Below are 19,565 nucleotides of genomic sequence, written 5' to 3' on the forward strand. Positions count from 1 at the left end.
TCCGCGTGGCAGGAGTTTTGTTCCGCATGTGGTCACTCAGTGACGGCAGGGAAACGTGACCCGCCGGCAATGCTCCTCTTCCTCCTCCTGACCGCCTTCCATCTGCCCCGCCCTGGACATCATGCCGCCGCCCGGCCTCCTCCTATTCTACTCTCGCCTTTCGTCTCCTTCCCCCTCCAGCTGCTTCCGGCTTGCTGCCTGTCATTCTACTTTAATTCAATCCGGCGCTATTGTGCAAAGCCATTCACTGTAGCTTCAAGCTAGCTAGCTCCGAGACCCGCTTTGGTCCATCTGATTCTCTCATCCTCGAGCGTGCCGGTCTCAGACACTTGCTCGGGAGTTTCCCCTTCGTCACGACCTCTTACCAAACCATGGTCGGCGTCTCCCGCATCGTACCACTCGCCGAACTTGCTGAGCTTCACGGTGGCTGAGCGACCGACTGGTTGTTAACTTTGAATCACCTTGTCACCTTTTTTGTCATTTACTCGAAATTCCGATCACCAGAAGGCGCCTGAGTCGTCTGCCACCTTCCCTTCGCTTTCCCCTCCCACTAGAACCGCCAGCATGCCCTCCCCGTCGTCGCAATCCCCCAAGGGTGGCGCCAGCCAAGCCGCTGGTACAAGCAAGCCTCGATCTTCACATCGAGCTGAAAGTTCCCAGAGAAAGTCAATTCAGTTCAACGTTGGCGGCACGGAGCCGCTGCCGCATCGTCGATCCGTCAGCGCTGCAGGTCACCGACCGCGCCCGCAGCTCGACGTCACCTCCACAGAACGGGAGATCAAGCCGTCGCCCAGTCGTGGACCCTCCCCTCCACCACCTCAGTAAGACATCCTTCATGTTACGTATTTACATTATCCTTGTTGGCTAATGTAATATCAGGACCTACGAGCGAGGTGTGTCGTTTGACACCTTCGATAATCCGGATGCGGCCGATTTCTCCTTGACCCTCAACTACAAACACAAAGGCTATCAGTCTACCCGTCGCAGTCGAACCTTCTTATGCGGGACCGACCAGAATGATTACTCCGACTTCGCGCTGGAATGGCTCATCGACGAGCTCGTCGACGACGGGGATGAAATCGTCTGCCTGCGTGCGGTCGAGAAGGACTCGAGCATCGCTAGCGACGCCGCCGTGGAAGCAGGGAAATACCGGAAGGAGGCGGAGAAGCTGTTCGAGCAGGTGATCCAGAAGAACAGCCAGAACGAGAAGGCCATCAGCCTGGTGCTGGAGCTGGCGGTGGGCAAGGTCCAGGAGATCATCCAGCGCATGATCCGAATCTACGAGCCGGCTGTGCTCATCGTGGGCACCCGGGGTCGCAATCTGGGGGGTGTGCAGGGGTTGCTGCCGGGCTCGGTCTCCAAGTACTGCCTGCAGCAGTCGCCGATCCCCGTGATCGTGGTGCGGCCGACGACGAAGCGCGAGAAAAAGAAGAAGAAGCGTCTGGCCGACCCCACCCGCCGCGGGTACAACAACATCCTGGAGATGAGCGAGCGGCGCGGGAGCCATATCTTCGACCGCAGCACCAGCCGCGACAGCAGTGTGTCCAAGCTGCCCGACGAGGAGGCGGCGGTGGCGGCCGCGCTGGGGCTGCCCCAGTCGTACACGAACTCGCGCAGCTCGCTGTCGACTTCGGAGCGGAGCAGCGTCAGTCACGATGAGTCACTGTCGTTGAACGGATTAGTGGAGGCGGCGACCCCGAGCCCGAGTTCTGGAAGTCTGGAGAATTCTGTGGATGGTAGTGGATCGGACGACGAACCGACGGTGGTTCACGTGGAAGACGAGGCCAGCGGGACGCCCTCGCCGGCTCTCGAATTGACCGAGTCCAGCGATAGCTCGGTGCCTGCTGATACTAAGGAGGACGAGGAGGAGGCCGATGAGCCGGAGGTTGTCCCGGGATTGCCTGACTTCAATGTGGTTCCGCGGATTGTATATGAGGATCCGACGGGATCGAAGCGCAATTAGACATTCGATCAGCGTGACTGCACAATGATGATCGTGCGACCACCCGCCTTAAACCACGACTTTGACATCGACATATGTCTACACGAAACAGTGACACAAGACCGTGAATCGATTCTGCATCCATCTCGCAAACAAGAATCTCAAGACGACATGTCGACGAGCACAAGATACTCAGATCAGAGATTTACACCGATGTTTTTTTATTCTGTGTTTCATACACCGCCGTGCATTCACAACACTTACAGCTAATTCCAAGCGCAGACTTGATGCATCGATAGATAGCATGTACTGCAATGGTTATGAGAGCCTCGGGACCCAGTGGGTAGCCCCGCGGGCAGGGATGATATTCATGATACTGTATCTAGATACTCTAGAATCATTAATCACAATCACAATCACAACTCTTTAAGTTTCCTGACCGTATTGAATGCGATTAAGTCTCAATGCTATCTTGTGGAAAGCCCTGAGCAGCACCACAATGACCACCTGCTCTACTAACGCTACAAAATTCCCACCGCTATCCAACCATCACAATCAAGGCGCAAGGTAAACCGCCACTGGCAGCTCACTCCCTGCCATTCTCTCCATGAAGACTACCTTCTCCACAACGGTCCACTGCGGCCCGTAACGTCGGGTGTATCGCGGGTACGGTTCACTAGGGCGATGATGGAGATGAGATGCAGAGTTAAGGCTCGGGTGCTGATGATGCTTGTTCTGTTGGGGGAGTTCGGCTAGGGCTTCGCCTGGTGCAGTGCCTGACGATTGTAATGATGATGATCCTTCCGTAACAAGTCACCCGTGTGTACATGGGGTTGCTTCTATCGGTGTTGTGCGTGTAACGCCTTGGTTTAGTAAGATCACATGATTTTAATTAGAACTGTAAGTATATTATATAGATACTATAGATCTATATAGATTTCTTTTTTACTAATTCTATAAATTCTCAATGTAAGAGCCCTCGCATGCCCTTCCAACCTTCGCGATGATATCGCGAAGGAATGTATGTAATGAAGGCCTGAGGCATCAGTCATGTGACAGCTAAGCGAGGTGGTCGCGGAACCACCCAAGGCAGCGGCAGTCCCGCAAGTTAGGCAAATCAGCAACAACACCCTAAGGCAAATACTACTACTACCTTTGGCTATCGCGAGAAGGCATTCGTTTACTACACTATTTCACCCTTTAGCCCTTATACTTAAGGTACTAAGCTTTTTTTAGGCCAGTTAATTTATTAGTATTTTATTTTATGATCTATAGGTTATAAGCCCAGCTTAGGCTTAAAGCCTTTATTTAGTTCATAATTTTTTTTTTTATTTTTTTAGTATCAATGTCAGGAACTACTTTATCGCAGTAGATAAGTTGGTTAGGCAAGGCAAAAGTAGATAAAAGCAGTCCTTTTTAAATTATGAAACTAATCTTTAGAAATTCCTAATCCCCCCTAGGATTTAGAGTACTAATATATATATTTTTTAAACAAAGTTAACTTTATACTAACATAAGAATCCAGATTACAAGCCCAATGATTTAGTGTTGTAGTAGGAGCAGGTGGCCGCATACCGTGGGTATTGTACAACAGGCGTCAGGCGCTCGCTTTTTTACTAGTTAGTTATTTAAGTAATCTAGATAATCAAACAGGTTGTTATAGATATTATAGACTTTACAAACAGTAGGCCTCCGGTTTTTAGATAAATAGAATATATAAAAAAGAAGTATAAAAGGTTAAGAAGATACTCTATCTGTTTCTATTCAATTATAGTAGAATAAAAATAATTAATATTACCATACTTACAATACTACATAAAACCTTTAATTGATTAAGAAAGACTTAGTACCCAGTAAATTATAAAATAGGTCAAGTTCCAGCAGGTTTTACAGTTTAAAAAAAAGTAGTGAGATGCTGGTCGAGCCACACTCCGAGATGTTTAGCTCGTGCGTCGGTTGAATTGTCACTTGGTTGTTAATTCCGAGCGGGAGCTTGGCGTGGCCCTGCGGATGGCATGTAGGATGTTGAGAATGTCGTTCTGGGTGTCGGGACTCGTGATGTTGTCATCTGAGAAGAAGCCTACCTATTCTCTTACCCTGCCCTCCCCCAACTCTGTGGACTCGGTCGAGGACGCGGTGGATCTCATTTTCAATGCTGATACCTTTTCTGCCGCCAATGTGGTCTTTCGGGAGTAGCCTATGGGCCTCGGCATCGTGTGCAATACGAGAGGTGATCACGGCTTTCGAACAGCTTGTCGAGGGTGTTCAGCAAGGTCACAGGTCTGAATGACTTTCGTATGCGGTAGTCTCGGGAACCTGCCTTTCGCAGGATCACCGTGATAGAGGCCTGGAAGCATTGGAGGTTATAGCCCGTTCCGCACACACGTGTCAAAGATCTTGGTAAGGATCTTGACGAATTCAAGGAGGCTTGCTAAGGGCTTCCACATGCATTTCGGGGTCCCATCCTCGCCAAGCGCTTTGTCAGGCGATACTCGCTTGACTGCATTGAGGACCTCTTGATCAATGATCGTCAAAAATGGGATCTGGTCTGGGAAGCGGGTTCCTGTGATATAGAAAGGCCCGCTTCGGGTGGCATTGGAAAGAACCCCCCCGGAGCAGTTGGGCTTTCTCCTGGTTGCTTAGTGCAAGAATATTCGGTGCCTTGAGGGATTCAAAATTGCTGCTCGAGAATTGGTCTCGTGTTCGAGCCCATTACCCTGCTTTTCACAGACCGCTGCCGCCGGATTGCTCAGTAAGTCCTTGAACCCACTTCCGGTAGCCATCCTGAAAAGCTTTGCTGATGATGGGGGGGCCCTTTGCATTCCGTTTCATTCTGTATACAGACCATTCGTACTTGTCCATGAAGTCAGCGCTTCTGAATTAGCGGTTGACAGAAGCAGATCATTTGCATCTCTGAAAGCCCTTCGAGATGCTTTGATTACTTCCGAGAATTCAGGAGACCAGCTTTGGCGGCTGCTTCCGTTTCCTCGAGGCCCTGCGTCCTTTGACGGCATTCCCGTCAGGGAAGATGCTTCGAGGTCCCTTTGAAAGGCACCAATCAGCGGTTGAATGGAATCAAAAGTCAACTAGACCAGCAGATTAGAATTGTCTTGATAGAGAAGCAACAAAATCGTCATCAAAATTTCAAGGTGGCCAACTACACGGAGCAAAAGAACATCAACCCAAAACGAGCTGAGGGAACTTGCCAATGGGCTTTCCAGAGCCCTGGGTATATTCGTTGGTGGGAGAGCAACTGCAATGATCTTCTTTGCATGTCAGCTGACCCAGGCGTGGCAAGTCTGTCCTAGCCTGATCGATAATCGACGGCTACTTAAAACGCCTCTTACCCGTCTACGAGGATATGTTACTTTTTTTCTTTTTTCCAAAGTAATGATGAACAGAACGGTCTTGCTACTGCACTATGCTCGGTACTTCATCAGCTATTCAGCCAGCGGCCTGATCTATTACAACATGCCATTCTGCCCTGGGAAATGAATGGGGAGACCGACAAGATGATGAGCCTTGGCGTATCTTTCTGACATCCGCATCGGCAGCTGAGGCATCATGTAAGGCTAATTCGAAACCGATATTGCGAATCCCGATACTGCCGACACTTCTAAGGATCTGAAAAAAGAAGAAGAAAGGAGGAAGGAAGAGCGCGAACTGCCAAGGCACGAGAAGCTAGGGCGGCAGAGCGAAGCAAGGCCTCATCTTGTACCAACATATTAACAGAGAACAGGTGCTGACGCCTGAGCGAGGCTGATAAGAGAGCGAATTGAATCTGAGAATCAACCGCAAGTTCTAAGCTCGATCGACGAAGTCAACACCCAAGCACTCGAACACCAGCTCCAAGGCACATAAACCTTATACGGCAACGTGGATATTCGGGAAGTGTCAAAGGGACATTCCAACTCAGGGGTCATCTTGGATATCTTTCAAAATAGTTCAATGGCTGGCACATACTACTGCTCCTCCTAGATCATATCCCTCATCTCAGTATCTGCCCCTACTCATCTGATCGTGCATTCAGTCTCGGTGCTCAGGTACATCCGTAAGGATACTTAGATACTTTTCCTTCGTATGATCCAGTAAGACCATCCGCGCTGAGCATGCAAACGCTCTTGTGTCTGTGGCAGACATACTCTTAAATATTGCCTCGAAAATGGGGTATCTGCTTTTTATTGCCCTCTTAGTACCAGGCGGTTTAACTATCCTAGAAATGGCGCTAGTGCTTGATCTTACAAAAACTCAAAACCTGGAATACTAGGATACTGTATCAAATATTAGGAAAATGCGAGTCATTTGATATAATCTCTGTCTAGAAAGGCGGGATAGCTTACCAAGGGAAACGTTAACAGTGACCACCTGAGCATCGTTCACATTGATTTCTCATGTTAGCCAACAAGGCTAGAGCCTGATCAGGCGGGCAACTAGGCACATGAACAGAGAGGACCACAGTAACAGTTTGTATCTGAGGGTGAAAAAATGTACGTCTGGGGAAACACCACATTCCTATCGTAGGCTAGGCCAGAAAAGTGACACTTTGACACTTTGAGACCTACTGGAAAGAGTCTCGAAGTCAGAAACGTATAGAAGCAAAATGACTCCAGTTGTCTATCAGTATTCAAGCAAGAGATGCAGAAGAGTGGGAGGAAGCCCCTACATCAGAGACACATTGCAACTGTAGAAGTATCTGCATGCGCTACAGGAACAAAACCCGAAATATCAATCTCAAAGAAAATTTCTCCATTGTACGCTAAAGCCAATTATCAGCGCGTCAAGAAAGGCTTGGTCCAACGTTCTCGTAAGACACGAGCGGCGGCCTTTGGTTGTCGGTCCCGGGTGAAAATACCCTTTTTGTTTCCATTGACGCGGAAAATCTGGGACGTTGTTTGGAAGTCCGCAAAGTTCCAAACGTGTTCTCCAACGACAGCACCAAGACGATCATGGACTCGATGGTACATCTCTAACAAGCGGGACTGATATTCCTCACTCCAAGGGACATCATTCACAGCATGTAGTCCAGCCAGACTGTCCGCACCATATTCGGTGATGATCATTGGTTTGCCAAATTTGTCCTGCCAGCCGGACAACTCCTCATACAACGCTTCTTCGGCCATGTCTAATTCCCCAGTGTGCTTATACCAACCAAAGTAACGGTTAAGACAGATTACATCAAACATATCCGTAATCAAGTCTCGGTTCACAGGATTGAAAGCCATATTAGCGAAGCAAATAGGTCGGCTGGGATCAAGTTCTCGAGTAAGTTTCACAAGGGGCTTGAAGTATTCCACAGCACCCACTTCGCCAGATGCTGGTTCGTTCGCAATCATCCATAGAACAACACAAGGGTGATTCTTATCCCGGGATATAAGATCCCGGAGAGCATTTTTGTGGGCCAGTTGGGTATGCTCGTTGATCGTGTCGGGGGAAAATGTGGGAGGGGCTTTGGTTCCATGAATACCAGCAACAATGGCCAGGTTTAACCCCACGGCTGCCGTCTCGTCGATCACCACGATGCCGTGACGGTCGGCATATTCCAGCACCTCTTCCGCGTATGGATAATGTGATGTGCGGAAAGAGTTTGCTCCAAGCCACTTCATGAGCTGAAAATCATGCACCATATACGCCGGATCATATCCTTTGCCACGGATCGCAGTGTCTTCATGTTTCCCAAATCCAGTGAAGTAAAATGGTTTCCCGTTGATCAAGAACTGCATGCCAGAAACCTCCACAGAGCGAATTCCGGTGGCGATAGTGTATGTATCAAGCAAATCCTTACGGCCATCGCCGCCAAGGAGCTCGACTTGAAGCTGGTACAGGTAGGCGGCGCCAGGTTGCCACAGATGAGCGGATTCCACTCGAATACGGCCTTGTGGCCCGCTGCTCTGGGCTACAAGTTGCCCATTCTCGTCGAGTAACGATAGGCGGAATTGGTTTTCGGGTATCATTCTGTTCGCTGTGACCCGATAATCAACGATACCACTTGTCTGAGAGGTGCTGGTGACAATTGTCACGTCCTGAATATGAACTTGTGGGACTGAATACAGCCATACCGATCGAGCAAGACCGGCATAGTTGTAAAAGTCATGCTGGTATTGCTGTTTGCGTTTCCCATTAGCCAGGGTCTCAACTTTCCCCGGTGGAATCGTAGTGTTGGTGAGAATATTGCTGACGGCGATTGTCAGGCAAAACTCCGCTCCCGCAGCCACGAGATGGCTTATATCCGTCTCAAATGGAGTATATCCACCGCTGTGTTCAGCCACTAGCTGGGAGTCCACGAAGACACGGCCATGATGCGTGGCTGCATCTACCCGGAGAAAGTACTGCTCCCCTGCCCACCCCCGGGGCACCCTCACAGAACGCTGGTAATAAACCCATCCCACATGGTCGCGGATTCTCGGATCGATGAAGATGTCGTTGTAGCTCGCTGGCACGGGAACTTGCAACTCCGGACTGAGAGGCTGAACCCAGGATGGATCTACTTGATCATCCCCGAGCGCAAAGTTCCAGATGCCATCCAAGGAGACAAGCTCACGGGTGGCTGTTGCCCGTGGTTTAAGCATCGAAAGGATTCAAGGCGCAGAAGGAGCAATATCTCAAGGACTGTAGACGGTCAAGAGGAAACGTCGTTGTTGGCAACGGCGAAAATAGTGGAAAATAGTGCGAAATCGTGCGATTGCCTTGCAATTAAATCAACCCTTCACGTACATGGCCGGCAATTGCATCGATCGGCTAATGAACAGGAACAGGATGGAAGTCGGATATGCCGAGAAGATACGGCTAGCCCGCCTAATTCTGACCAAAACAGAGCTATCCCCGCCTCCCTCGAGGCTCGGAAAGTCCGGCTTGAGATCCAAACTCCGTGGGGTTGATTACTGCCATTGGGAAGTGGTCGGCTATCGAAAATCTCAGTCAAATATGGGGTAATTGCCGATGTTTGCCTAATGAAGCTTACTCCCCCATGGGGTAGACCCCGGCTTTTGTGGTTATAAATACATACATTACTTGACACCATCATGGCTGTCACTCAAAGCACCCTTCTTATTTTTCACGTCACTTCATGCGCTATCCGCGGTTCACTTACAGTTCCTGGTGCACCTTACCCGCTACGAGATGTCCGAATCAAAGATTGATGATTCTGGCAAGGTGGAACATATCGAACACGGAAAAGCTTGTCCGCTGAATAAGGATGAACCCGACGCTGCGATTCAAGAGTTCAGGGCTCGCGAGGAGTCCATGAGCACTTGGCAAGCAGTCAAGTCCTATAAGCGCATTTTCATCTATGGTATGGCATCATTTTCAGGCTAGGCGCATAGCCTTTGGCAATCGATCAACCCGATGCTAATTGAGGATACATTAGCCATCGTTCCTTTTTTTGGTGGAATGGCCTACGGGTATGATACAGTCGCAAGCAGTGCCACTGTGGCTATGCCCGCGTTTCTCATGTCCTTTGGAGCCGTGAATCCAGTGACACACTCTCTTTATGCTCCGTCAATCTGGAGTGCATTGTGGACGGCCATGGCCAATCTCGGACAGGCGATCGGGGCATTTTCCATTGGACCCTTGGCAGAGCGGATTGGGCGACGCTATGCGATCGTGTCATGCGCTTTACTGTCATGTGCCGGCGTGGCTGTACAATTCACTGCCACAACCAGATGGTCTTTACTAATTGGCAAGATTCTCAACGGGGTTTGTATTGGTGGTATTATGGCCTGCGGAACAACTTATGCAGCCGATGTGTGATCTCCGTCTTCGCTTCTCTCTTCTCGTGCTTTCTGAAATGCTTGAATGGGCCGGGTTGACATTTTTCTCAGGTCAGCCAGACTGACTTTTCTTTTTTTCTAGATTGCACCCCTCAAACTGCGTGGGCCTATACTGCAAGGACTGGTCCTTTTCACTGTCGCTATGCAAGGGACAGCTCTTGGGATCATCCGGGCGATGGTTCCCAACAAAGCGCCTGTGGCCTGGAAAATTGTCTTTGCCATTCAATGGCCTGTGGCCGTCTTACTATTCCTAGCCCTACTGATACCGGAGTATGCTTTCCCTACAGTTAACAGCGGCGGCTTGACCAAAATTTACTAATATATGACATCTCGGAAGATCCCCGACATGGCTTCTTTCCCAGGGCAAAGTGGATGCTACTCGTGCTTCACTTGTGCGACTGTATGGTCAAAACAATTCGATTGAACTTCGACTCCAATCACTACAGATGACTCTTGCGGCGGAAGCGTCGACTCAGAGCCAGCACAAAGCATCATTCATTGAATGCTTCCAAGCCCGCAATCTCAAGCGTACACTAACTGTATGCTTGATGATGTTTGGCACTGGCCTCTTAGGTGTAGCATTTTTGAACCAAAACACCTACATTATTCTGACATTAGGTCTCCCCTCTGCCCATGCTTATGATGTCGGCGTTGGGGGTTTCTTCCTTGCTTGTGTGGTGATTATTGTCTCCTGGCTTTTCACCGACCGCATTGGCCATCGCCGCTTGTGGTTAATTGGCGTCGGTGGCAATGTTCTAGGAATGGCGACTGTTGGGGGATTGGGCTTTGTGAACAATCATGCTGGTCTTTGGGCAATCGCTGTTGTGATGTGAGACATTCGTCCCCCTCTGATTCGTTCCCCATTTTCTCTCCAATCAGTCTGTCTATATCTGAGCAACCGCTGACTTCCAGTACAGGAATCTCCTTATTCCATGGCAGATCTACACTTGTACTGGAATGGCCTGGACAATGACGCCCGAGATCGCTTCATCCCGCCTTCGCCAGCATACCCAATCGATCGGTTTCCTAGTCCAGGCTGTATCCAGCTGGCTTTTTCATATGATTGTGCCATATATGTATAACACTGACGCGGGTGACCTCGGTGCCAAGACTGGATTCGTGTTCGCCGGCCTCAGTGCGCTTTTGCTGGGTGCGTCGTGGTTTGTGGTTCCTGAAACCGCCGGTCGATCTGTCGAGGAGATAGACGCAGCTTACGAACAAGGAATTCCCCCCCGAAAGTTTCATAAGATATAACTGAATCGAAAGGCGGCTATGAGCTGAGCAGCCCAGCTGTATGTGAAGAAGAGGCGTGCGCCAATTGCCAGCGCAATTTTGATCCAGCTTTTCTGGATTCAGGAAGTATTTTTTCTCCACACTTCAAAAAGGTTGAGGAACCAAGGCTATAGCTTCAGGGAAGCTATGCATGAGCGTCACAAATCTTCATTCCTGCTTGATGATACAGGGCCTCATTTCATTTCTCATAGTCGACTCATCGGAGAAGGAACTTTTCAGGCCAGGTTCTCCTCGCGCGCTGAAAAGTATGGAAGTAAGGATGTTTGACACATTTCATATTTCAGTAAATCATCACCCACAGCTCGAACAACCCTTTTGAAACTCGCTGTATTCTGCAATCCGTAGAGAGTTTAGGTGATCGAACGGGCGGGGGTTATGTTTAATCAACCAGCCGAGCGAACTGCATAGAGTAGTTACAGCGAGCAGTAGCAGTCACTCAGTAATATTACTACTTCTTTATCAATATCAATTATTCGTACCGCAGCAGGAACCATCTACTATAGAGATAATTAATTCTATCTAAAATATATATCTTTTTATTTCGAGTACTATAAAAAATAATATACTACTTTCTTTAGATAAAAAGTTTTACAGTAGATTTACAGCAGAGGTATATTAGTATTACATATATAATACCTTAGTTTAGTAAGATTGTTGTATAATTTTGATTAGAACTACAAGTATCTAAATACTATAAATTTACATAGATTTCATTTCTTTTTACTAATTTTATGAATCTTTGAGGCATCAAGCTTTCCTCTTTGGGCTAGTAAATCTAATAGTATTTCCTTCATAATCCACAGCTTGGCAGCTCTGGTCTGCTGGAGAGATTGGGGATACCTAATTAGGGTTTCTGGTGCGGGTTGGGAACTGTCATTGCAGAAGGATGGGGACGGGTAAGATAGCTGTGTATATCTGAATCGAGTCCGCCTTAAATAGGCAGGAAACTCTTCTTGAAGCATTCATCCCTGAAAATGTTCATGTTCTGGCAATCCGCTGTCCATATACGCGCGAATGTGTTCTTTGTAAGATGGCCTCTATCCAGATTCTATCCCGATCCACACCACCACTAAAGATGCGAACGCAACACCCCCGCCGTCCCCAACGGCTCCTTAAACCCTACCCACCCCTGCGCCTTGATCTCCGCCAACTTGGCGCGAAACGGGCCCAACCCGCCGAAATACAGCAGACTGACCGGGCGCTTCCCGGCGACATTGCCGCCGAACATCCACGAGGGCGCCTGCGCGAAGAGCGTCTTGCGCGCGGTGACATCGCAATGCTCGGTCCACCACCGCTCGGCGGCCGGCGTCGCCTCGATCTCGCACTGTGTGCCGGTGCGCCGCGTGATCGCCTCGGCGCCGCGGATCAAGTCCCGCAGGAACTCGACATTCGTCTCGGTGAGCGGCGGCACGTTCGAGAACGCGGCCATGGGGCCCGACACAATCAGCAGGTTCGGGAACCCGGACACGGCGCAGCCGAGATAGCACGCGGACCCGGTGCGGCGCCACCGCTGGGCCAGGGCCTCCGCGGGGTTTCGGCCCTGGATCTGCACGCGCGCGTAGCTGCCGTCCAGCGCATCGAACCCCGTCGCCACGATGAGGGTGTCCAGCTCGTAGAGCGTCCCGTCCGCCGTGCGGAGCCCCTGCGCCACGACCTCCGTGATCGGATGCGCCCTCACGTCCACCGCATGGACGTGGTCCCGGTTGAACTGCTCGTAGTAGCCCGCGTCGCTGAGCGGGCGGCGCGCGTACGGCTCTTTGGGTGTCAGCACCTGGGCCTTCCGCGGGTCCGTGACGACCTCGGCGATCTTGCGGCGCAGGAACCGGCACACCTCCTCGTTGGCCGCCGGGTCGGTGGTCAGGTCGCTGAACCCGCCGAACATGAACTGCAGCCCGTTGCCCTCGCGCCACAGGGTCTCGAGGATCCGGGCGCGGTCCGCCGGGCTCACGGCCATGAATTTGCGGGACGATTCGGGGAACCCCATCCCGATGTGCGAGGCGCGCACGTCGGCCCACAGCGCCGGGTAGGACGCGTTGATGGCGGCGCGCTCGGTCGGGGTCAGCGGCCGGTCGTTGGCCGGCACGCTGTACTGCGGGCGCCGGATGAAGACGTGCAGCGATTTGACCTGGCTGGCGATGGCCGTCACGACTTGCACCCCGGACGAGCCGACGCCGATCACGCCCACGCGTTTGCCCGCTAGCGAAGCCTTGGGATCCCAGGCCGCGGTGTGCACCACCTCGCCTTGGAAGACACCCTCCTTCAGGCCGGGGATGTTCGGGATGACGGGCTCGTTCAGCAGCCCCAGCGCGGTCACCAGGTAGCGGACCGTGTAAGTGTACTGCACCTCCTCCTCCTCCTCCTCCTCGCCCTGGCCCTCGCCCTGGCCCTCTTGCTTCTTCTTCTTCTTCTTCTTCTTCTCCTCCCCCAGGCGTCGACGACACCGCACCCTCCACCTTTTGGCCCCATCATCCCACGCCGCCCCCTCCATCACCGTCTCGAACCGCATGTGGCGCCGCAGATCGTACCGCGCCACCACATGCCGCAGGTAATCCAGGATCTCCGGCTGCGTCGAGTACCGGTTGGCCGCCGGGTAGTCGCGCAGCAGCTCGTCGTCGAAGCTGTATCGGTACAGATAGCTCCAGGTGTCGCTGAGCGCCCCCGGGTACCGGTTCCAGTACCAGGTGCCGCCCACGTCGCGGGCCTGGTCGATCGCCTGCACGCGCAGCCCGTCTTGGGTAAGGGTGTGCAGGGCGTAGATGCCGGCGAAGCCGGTGCCGACGACGAGGGCGTCGAGGTCGTGGTCGAGGTCGGGGGGTTGGGGGTGGTTTTGGGGTGGGTCTTGGTGATCTTGGGGCATGGTGGGGGTCGTTGTCTGGGTAGGGCTGGGCTGTGATCACTTTACAATCCAGTACTAATGGGCGAGACGAGATGAGGAGTGGGAATTTCCGCGGCTAGTGGAGGCTTAAAGTACTGTACGGACTGGACTGTGTGTACTTTTGCGGGCGTGAGGGGCTGTCCCCACCTCTTTGATGGATCCGCTGTGGTTAATTAGAGCTTGGCTATTCCTGTCGATAGCGTGAGCATGACCTGACCGCGAGAAGCGAGTTTATCTGAGGGGATGGTAAGGCTACATTTGCGGGGTCAGTGGTTAACAGGTATAGCCGCCCACATGTGACTCTACTCCCATCCAAAGTATCTACAAATGCGTCATGCATCCGCCTCCATCTCATAGTACGGATCATTCGGGTCATACGGGAATTTGCGCACCACCACATCCCCCTGATACCGCCACAGCTCCTCTTCGATCCCGGTCAGCTGCACTGCACAGACCTCCTCCGCTTGCCCGAACGTCTTCACCTCCGTCGCCGACCCATTCGCATAATCAACCCGCACCATATTCACCGTCTGCCGGCTCGGATCCCCCAGCAGGTAGTTCAGCGGCGTGAACTGCACCCCGGAGTGCGCCGTCGTGAACACCGTGTTCGGCAGGTCGCCCGTGTGCGGGACGTGGTGCATCCCCAGGTTCAGCCACACGACCAGATCGGTCTGTTTGAGCGACTCGCCGTCGAAGAACTCGGCGAAGTTGACGGGCGGGTCGTAGATGTCCTGGCTGTTGTAGGGGTGTGCGGCGCGCGGCTCGTGGTCGTGCTGCTGCGTGACCTGGATGTCGTACTCGGCCCAGTGCGCCGCGTGCGCCAGGTTGCTGGAGTCCTGGACCGTCAGGTGCGCCGTCCCGGCCGCCGGCAGCACGCGGTAGCCCCGGTACTCGCCGTACTGGTTGCGCGCGTCCTGGTTGATGACGTGGATCATCGTCGCCCCGTTCGGACCCCAGTTGAAGCGGCCTTCGTCTTCGGACGATAGAATCGATCGCTCCAGGGCCATGGTGTTGCGCGTGCGGCCGCCGGACCAGGTGAAGTTGCGGGTGACCGGGGCAACGGTGGTGAGCTCGATGCTGTTGTTCACGCCGAGGATGTCGAAGTCGGCCTTGAAGTTGAGAACGTGGTCGTGCATGCTGCCGGACAATGCATCGTGGATGCGGTAGCCGAAGTCCTCGTTGTGCGCGTAGTAGGCGGCTTGAATGTAGCCGGAGGCGCGGACTTCGACGCCAATCGTGCCATCCATGTGGAAGGTGTAGCTGGAGGTATGATTAATGGAAGTGATGCATGCGTGTTTTTGGGCTTGACTCACCTAGTCATATAGTCATAGTTGCCAATAGTGGACACGGATCGGAGGGTGAGGTATACGTTCTTCGTACTGCTCACGTAGTCGGACGTGCTGTGGCGCTGGATAGGATAGTCTGCATCGTACTCAAACACACAAAGACTGTCAATGTGCGTGTGCGTTGTTTCAGAGACGTAAAAGGAGCTGTTGAGGTAGGTTGCATAGACCGGGCAGTCGTAGCCTTTGACTAGCTCAAAGGCATACGGTCCAAACCCGTAGTATGAGTCCAGATACGCGACGCTGGATTGTATAGGGTCGTTGCCAGCATAGTGGGCGAGTGCCTCCTGTAGGCCCAACTCGTACAACACGCGCTGACCTTTGTAGCGGATATCAAACACTGACACGCCCGTATCACGAGAGAAGCTGATATAAAACGAGAAGTCCATCCATTTCACGTATTTGCGGTCAAGATCCACAGAGTACCGTGCTCCTGACGGCGCTACCATGAGAGGAGGTTGCTGCTTGTCTTGCGGAAGTATAGAGCCCCGTTGGTCTGTTTGTGCCCATGGTCCTTCAACGTTGGGCTTCAGTTTGACGAATCCGGGTGAGAAAAATGCATTACGGAAAGCCTCTGTCGTTTCATAGAAGACGTCATTGTAAAGCCAGCCTTCAAGCATCCACTGAGAAGGGTCGCGCCCAGTCACATCGGACTTGAAGAATAGTCCCAGTGGTAGGATGCTACCGGTGTCGAACTCATCCGTCGGCATGTTCCAGAATGTGTCCCAGCGGACGATCCGGCCGTCACCCTGCCAGAGGGGGTCAATACCCCATATGTCAAGGGTGTCGTTATCCAAGCCCAGTGCAGTCCCATGGAACAGGTCTAGGGTGATATCTGCAATGGATGCGCCAATCTTATACAGCCACTCAGAGTAGATGGTGCTATAGTCAGCGTCGAGATTGCGCACACGACCGTGAGTCTTGCGCGTGTAAGGATACTCTAGTTGCTCCCACGTAGGGGTCGATTGATTAGTGATGGGTAGAGGCCCCACCAAAATATCAGCATAATGAGGGTCAGTAGTGGCGCGGTTGTCAAGGACAACATGCGCATAACGGCTAGGTGCTGGACCTTGGTGATCGAGATAGCTCAAGACATCCGTCTTGTTGGGCCGCATCAGCTCGACGAGGGTACTGGTGCTGTTAGCAATCGAACAATGCTCAGAAAAAGAGGGGCTTACATCGTGTTATCCCACTCTCCGGCATCCTCCGTGACTGTCAGGTTCAAATCTGTTTGCTGGAAGAGCCACTTGACAACGGATGCTGTCTCATCGTCCGTCAACCCTTCCCAAACATTATGCTTCGGCGCTCTGATCACCGTGGCATTCTCATCGACGCAAGAGGACGAGGACATAGACGAACGGGCTTGCAGGTTACGCGGGGAATTTTTCCTCCCCCGACCTTGACGTACCCATGCCGTCTTGGGGCCTGGTCTCGGGTGAGCTAAAGCATCTCCTATGAGACACGGTAGAAGGAGCAATAAAGGCAACTCTGCCACGGAAATCATTAGCATCATTAGCCTCATGTTGTCCAAGGATGCAGAAAGTATTGACTGTTGTGAGACGAGATGCTATGCCAGCATCAAGGCTTTATATATGTCGCCTTCGCCCTGCTCGGAACTAGCTAAGAAACAATTCCACCATAAATAAGAGTATTCTCTTAGCTGATATCGGAGAGTATTGTTGGCTATTCTCACCACTCTCTGATTGTTGGGATCACAAACCAGTCGGGCATATCGCGTCAGCCTGCTGTTGGACCTTCCTGAATCAGAAGGTACAGGCAGTGGTGAAAGTGCTGCTTATGCTATCATTTGGTATCGAGATTTAGCATAGATCCAAGAAACCATACATTCAACCCGTAGTGATATGACTCCATGTGTTTGGGCCTGGCAGAGACTTGGCGTGACCGTGCCCTGGATATGGAGTTGAGATCGGAACTGGTTGCGATTATCTCTAGCGAATCCGAGCCAGTCGTCAAGAATGGGGTTTATCGCGTCCCGCGTTGATAGACTCTGCGGGGTAGATAGTCCCTGGACAGAAGCAAGGATAATTGAAGGTCACAGATGTATCAGGGCATATCTGTGCTGCAAAGCAATCGAAGTATTGAGTCATGGCATCGACGAAAGAAGTATCGAGATGTAATCGTTCAAGCATGGGGCTTGTTTATAAAGTACATAATAGACCTCTCCCGACAGCATCTCGCTAGGCTATGTTGGACTTGCATAGTAGGCCAGTTTTTGACACAGACTGTGATTGCTGGGCCTTCCAACTAGGCCGTTCATCTTCTCTTCTGATGCTTGCTGTAGCCGTAGCATCGTCAAGTACCTATACTTAGCACCATGCGTTAGCACCAAACAAAATCGCCTCGGAGCCATCTCGGAATGTATGACAGGAAAAAATGTTCACCATGGTAGCAGATTTAAGCGAGGTGACAGGCTGAAGTGTAGCGTCTCTGAATTTGAGCAGCAGGGAAGAGGGGTTGTTATCTTCAGCCTATAAGCGACAACCAACCTAGGCAGCCCAAGCGACTTTTATGAAAGAGGGAAATAAGAAGTGTGAGAGCCAAGCTGAACCCAAGATATCGCGCGCTGAGTGCAACAAAGATTCCTCCGAAAGCGTCATGAGGTGTGACAAGGAGAACGGATTGAAGTTGAAGGTGGTAGGAAATGGCAGTAAGCGAGCAGGCAGGTGACCCTCTCGGGTATTCCACACCTTGCACCCTCAGGCAGCCATCCTCATTGTTGGAATTGGCAGATCCGTCTGAAACTCTCGTGCCGCGTTGTAATTAGGCTGACCAGTTCATCTGAAGATCGCTTATGAATAGTTGAAGGTATTTGACATTTCCAACAGCAAAAAGCCTGTATCTGATTGAGGCACCTATGTGCGACTCAGGCTTCCATGTTGGTAAATGTATACTACCTCTAACATCAAGGCAGGCAACTCTAGCGTCTCACCTCAAACTCCAGTGTTGATTTCATCCTCGCCGATAGCGAGGTCTCACACTCCTACATCCTCTTAAAAGCCTTCAACTTCGCTTAGACGCTTTGGACAAAGATCGTGTATCTGGCTCAGAAGCTCATTTTTCAGGGCCATGAACAGCCTCTTGATGTCAATAACGGTTATCCGATATGGTTGCTATCTGGATATGAAGGTGTCACCGTCTTGTCGTTGCAGATGGGTAGGGTAGGTAGGTATTCTGTACTAAATAGGAGACCGCTAATTGTTAACCATGCCAACGAGAGTTTGATTTCTCTCTAGATCTAGCGTCATATGCGCAATAATCATCCCAGCTTGGAGTATGTGACTCGAAGGAAAATGAGCAGCCCCCTCGAGGTCCAGTCGACCAGACAGCAGAGTGAGGCATAAATATCTGAGTACCTGCCAGTGATCAGCAACATCCGCAGAATGGACCAAAGCTAGAAGGTAGGCAGCACGAAATCACGTGTAAAAGAGTAGCCCAACATCTCGCTAAACGAGCCGCTTATCTGCCTTTCCTCTTAATGCTCAAGTGCCCTGGCGCATTCACGAGGTAGTAGGCCACTGTGTATACACACACAGCCAGTTCATAGCATGCCTCAGAGCGAGACAATAAACAGGATTGCCGAAATAATCGTCACAGGTTCAAAACCTCTGAGTTTCATCCAGCATAGGGATCAACTCAACCGAGACTACTTCATACCAGATCCCAACACAGCCATCCCATACACACCTTCCAAGTCTCAACCCTCCTCACCCCTGACTCGTTACTCTTAAGACTCAATACTCTAAAGCAAAGGATAATCCCTTTCCCACCCTACCTCCATTTACACAACACCAAGAAAACACCAACCATCCCTTCTCCCTCCCACTACGTCATACTCTTTCTCCCCCCCCGGCGCCGAAGAGAAACAAAGGGGTTCAACGTCCCACCACCAGATACAGAGTATATCCGAAGCCCGTCACAGCATAGAGCCGAATGTCATCCTCCAGCAAATTACCACCATCCATGCGTATGCTTTCGTTCGAGAAAGAGTAGAAAGGTTGAACCCCTTCGCATCCGAGATAAACCCATCTTCTCACTGTGCTTTCGCATCCGAGCACGACCGTTGACGCATCCGAAGGTTGAACCCTTCGGCCGAAGTACCAGCTTGTAGTATACGAGAGACGTGTGCCGCGGAGGAGGCACAGGATCATACGGTGTTCTTCGTGAGCTGCTCGGCGCTTTTACCCCAGTTCTCGAGAGGTTCTCGATTTATCAGCCATCCAGGCCTTCTAGCCTGTTTGGGGTTGATTCTTGGTACCCCTTGACTAACCGTGATTGTTTGAGTAAGGGCCTGATTGGTCTCTTGGCTTCTTTATGCGTTCGTTCTG

The 19,565-nt window shown here is 51.5% G+C and overlaps 5 protein-coding genes across 5 annotated transcripts; 2 read left to right on the top strand and 3 right to left on the bottom strand.

Moving 5' to 3' along the window:
- Positions 1-167: 167 nt before the first annotated feature.
- BO82DRAFT_351140 (universal stress protein) lies at positions 168-2,365 on the top strand. Its single transcript, XM_025634343.1, has 2 exons — positions 168-821; positions 880-2,365. Exons 1-2 carry the CDS (start codon positions 565-567, stop codon positions 1,961-1,963), a joined length of 1,341 nt encoding a protein of 446 aa, XP_025495486.1. The 5' UTR covers positions 168-564; the 3' UTR covers positions 1,964-2,365.
- Positions 2,366-6,686: 4,321 nt separating this feature from the next.
- Positions 6,687-8,518, bottom strand: BO82DRAFT_429307 (putative beta-galactosidase). Its single transcript, XM_025640519.1, has one exon. The coding sequence runs from the start codon at positions 8,506-8,508 to the stop codon at positions 6,712-6,714; it is 1,797 nt and encodes a 598-aa protein (XP_025495487.1). The 5' UTR covers positions 8,509-8,518; the 3' UTR covers positions 6,687-6,711.
- Positions 8,519-8,982: 464 nt separating this feature from the next.
- Positions 8,983-11,259, top strand: fmqE (MFS-type transporter fmqE). Its single transcript, XM_025632980.1, has 5 exons — positions 8,983-9,230; positions 9,306-9,682; positions 9,791-9,978; positions 10,046-10,537; positions 10,626-11,259. The coding sequence occupies exons 1-5, from the start codon at positions 9,059-9,061 to the stop codon at positions 10,960-10,962; spliced, it is 1,566 nt and encodes a 521-aa protein (XP_025495488.1). The 5' UTR covers positions 8,983-9,058; the 3' UTR covers positions 10,963-11,259.
- Positions 11,260-12,070: 811 nt separating this feature from the next.
- On the bottom strand, positions 12,071-13,858 carry BO82DRAFT_327742 (flavin-containing monooxygenase; the record flags this gene model as incomplete). Its single annotated transcript, XM_025632981.1, has 2 exons — positions 12,071-13,357; positions 13,448-13,858. The coding sequence occupies 2 exons, from the start codon at positions 13,856-13,858 to the stop codon at positions 12,071-12,073; spliced, it is 1,698 nt and encodes a 565-aa protein (XP_025495489.1).
- Positions 13,859-14,208: 350 nt separating this feature from the next.
- On the bottom strand, positions 14,209-17,072 carry BO82DRAFT_424025 (putative membrane copper amine oxidase; the record flags this gene model as incomplete). Its single annotated transcript, XM_025640278.1, has 3 exons — positions 16,398-17,072; positions 15,190-16,350; positions 14,209-15,136 (listed from the first exon to the last, which is right to left on the bottom strand). Exons 1-3 carry the CDS (start codon positions 16,739-16,741, stop codon positions 14,209-14,211), a joined length of 2,433 nt encoding a protein of 810 aa, XP_025495490.1. The 5' UTR covers positions 16,742-17,072.
- Positions 17,073-19,565: the final 2,493 nt, after the last annotated feature.

Source organism: Aspergillus uvarum (genome assembly GCF_003184745.1).
Source record: "Aspergillus uvarum CBS 121591 unplaced genomic scaffold BO82scaffold_7, whole genome shotgun sequence".
Classification (NCBI taxonomy): domain Eukaryota; kingdom Fungi; phylum Ascomycota; class Eurotiomycetes; order Eurotiales; family Aspergillaceae; genus Aspergillus; species Aspergillus uvarum.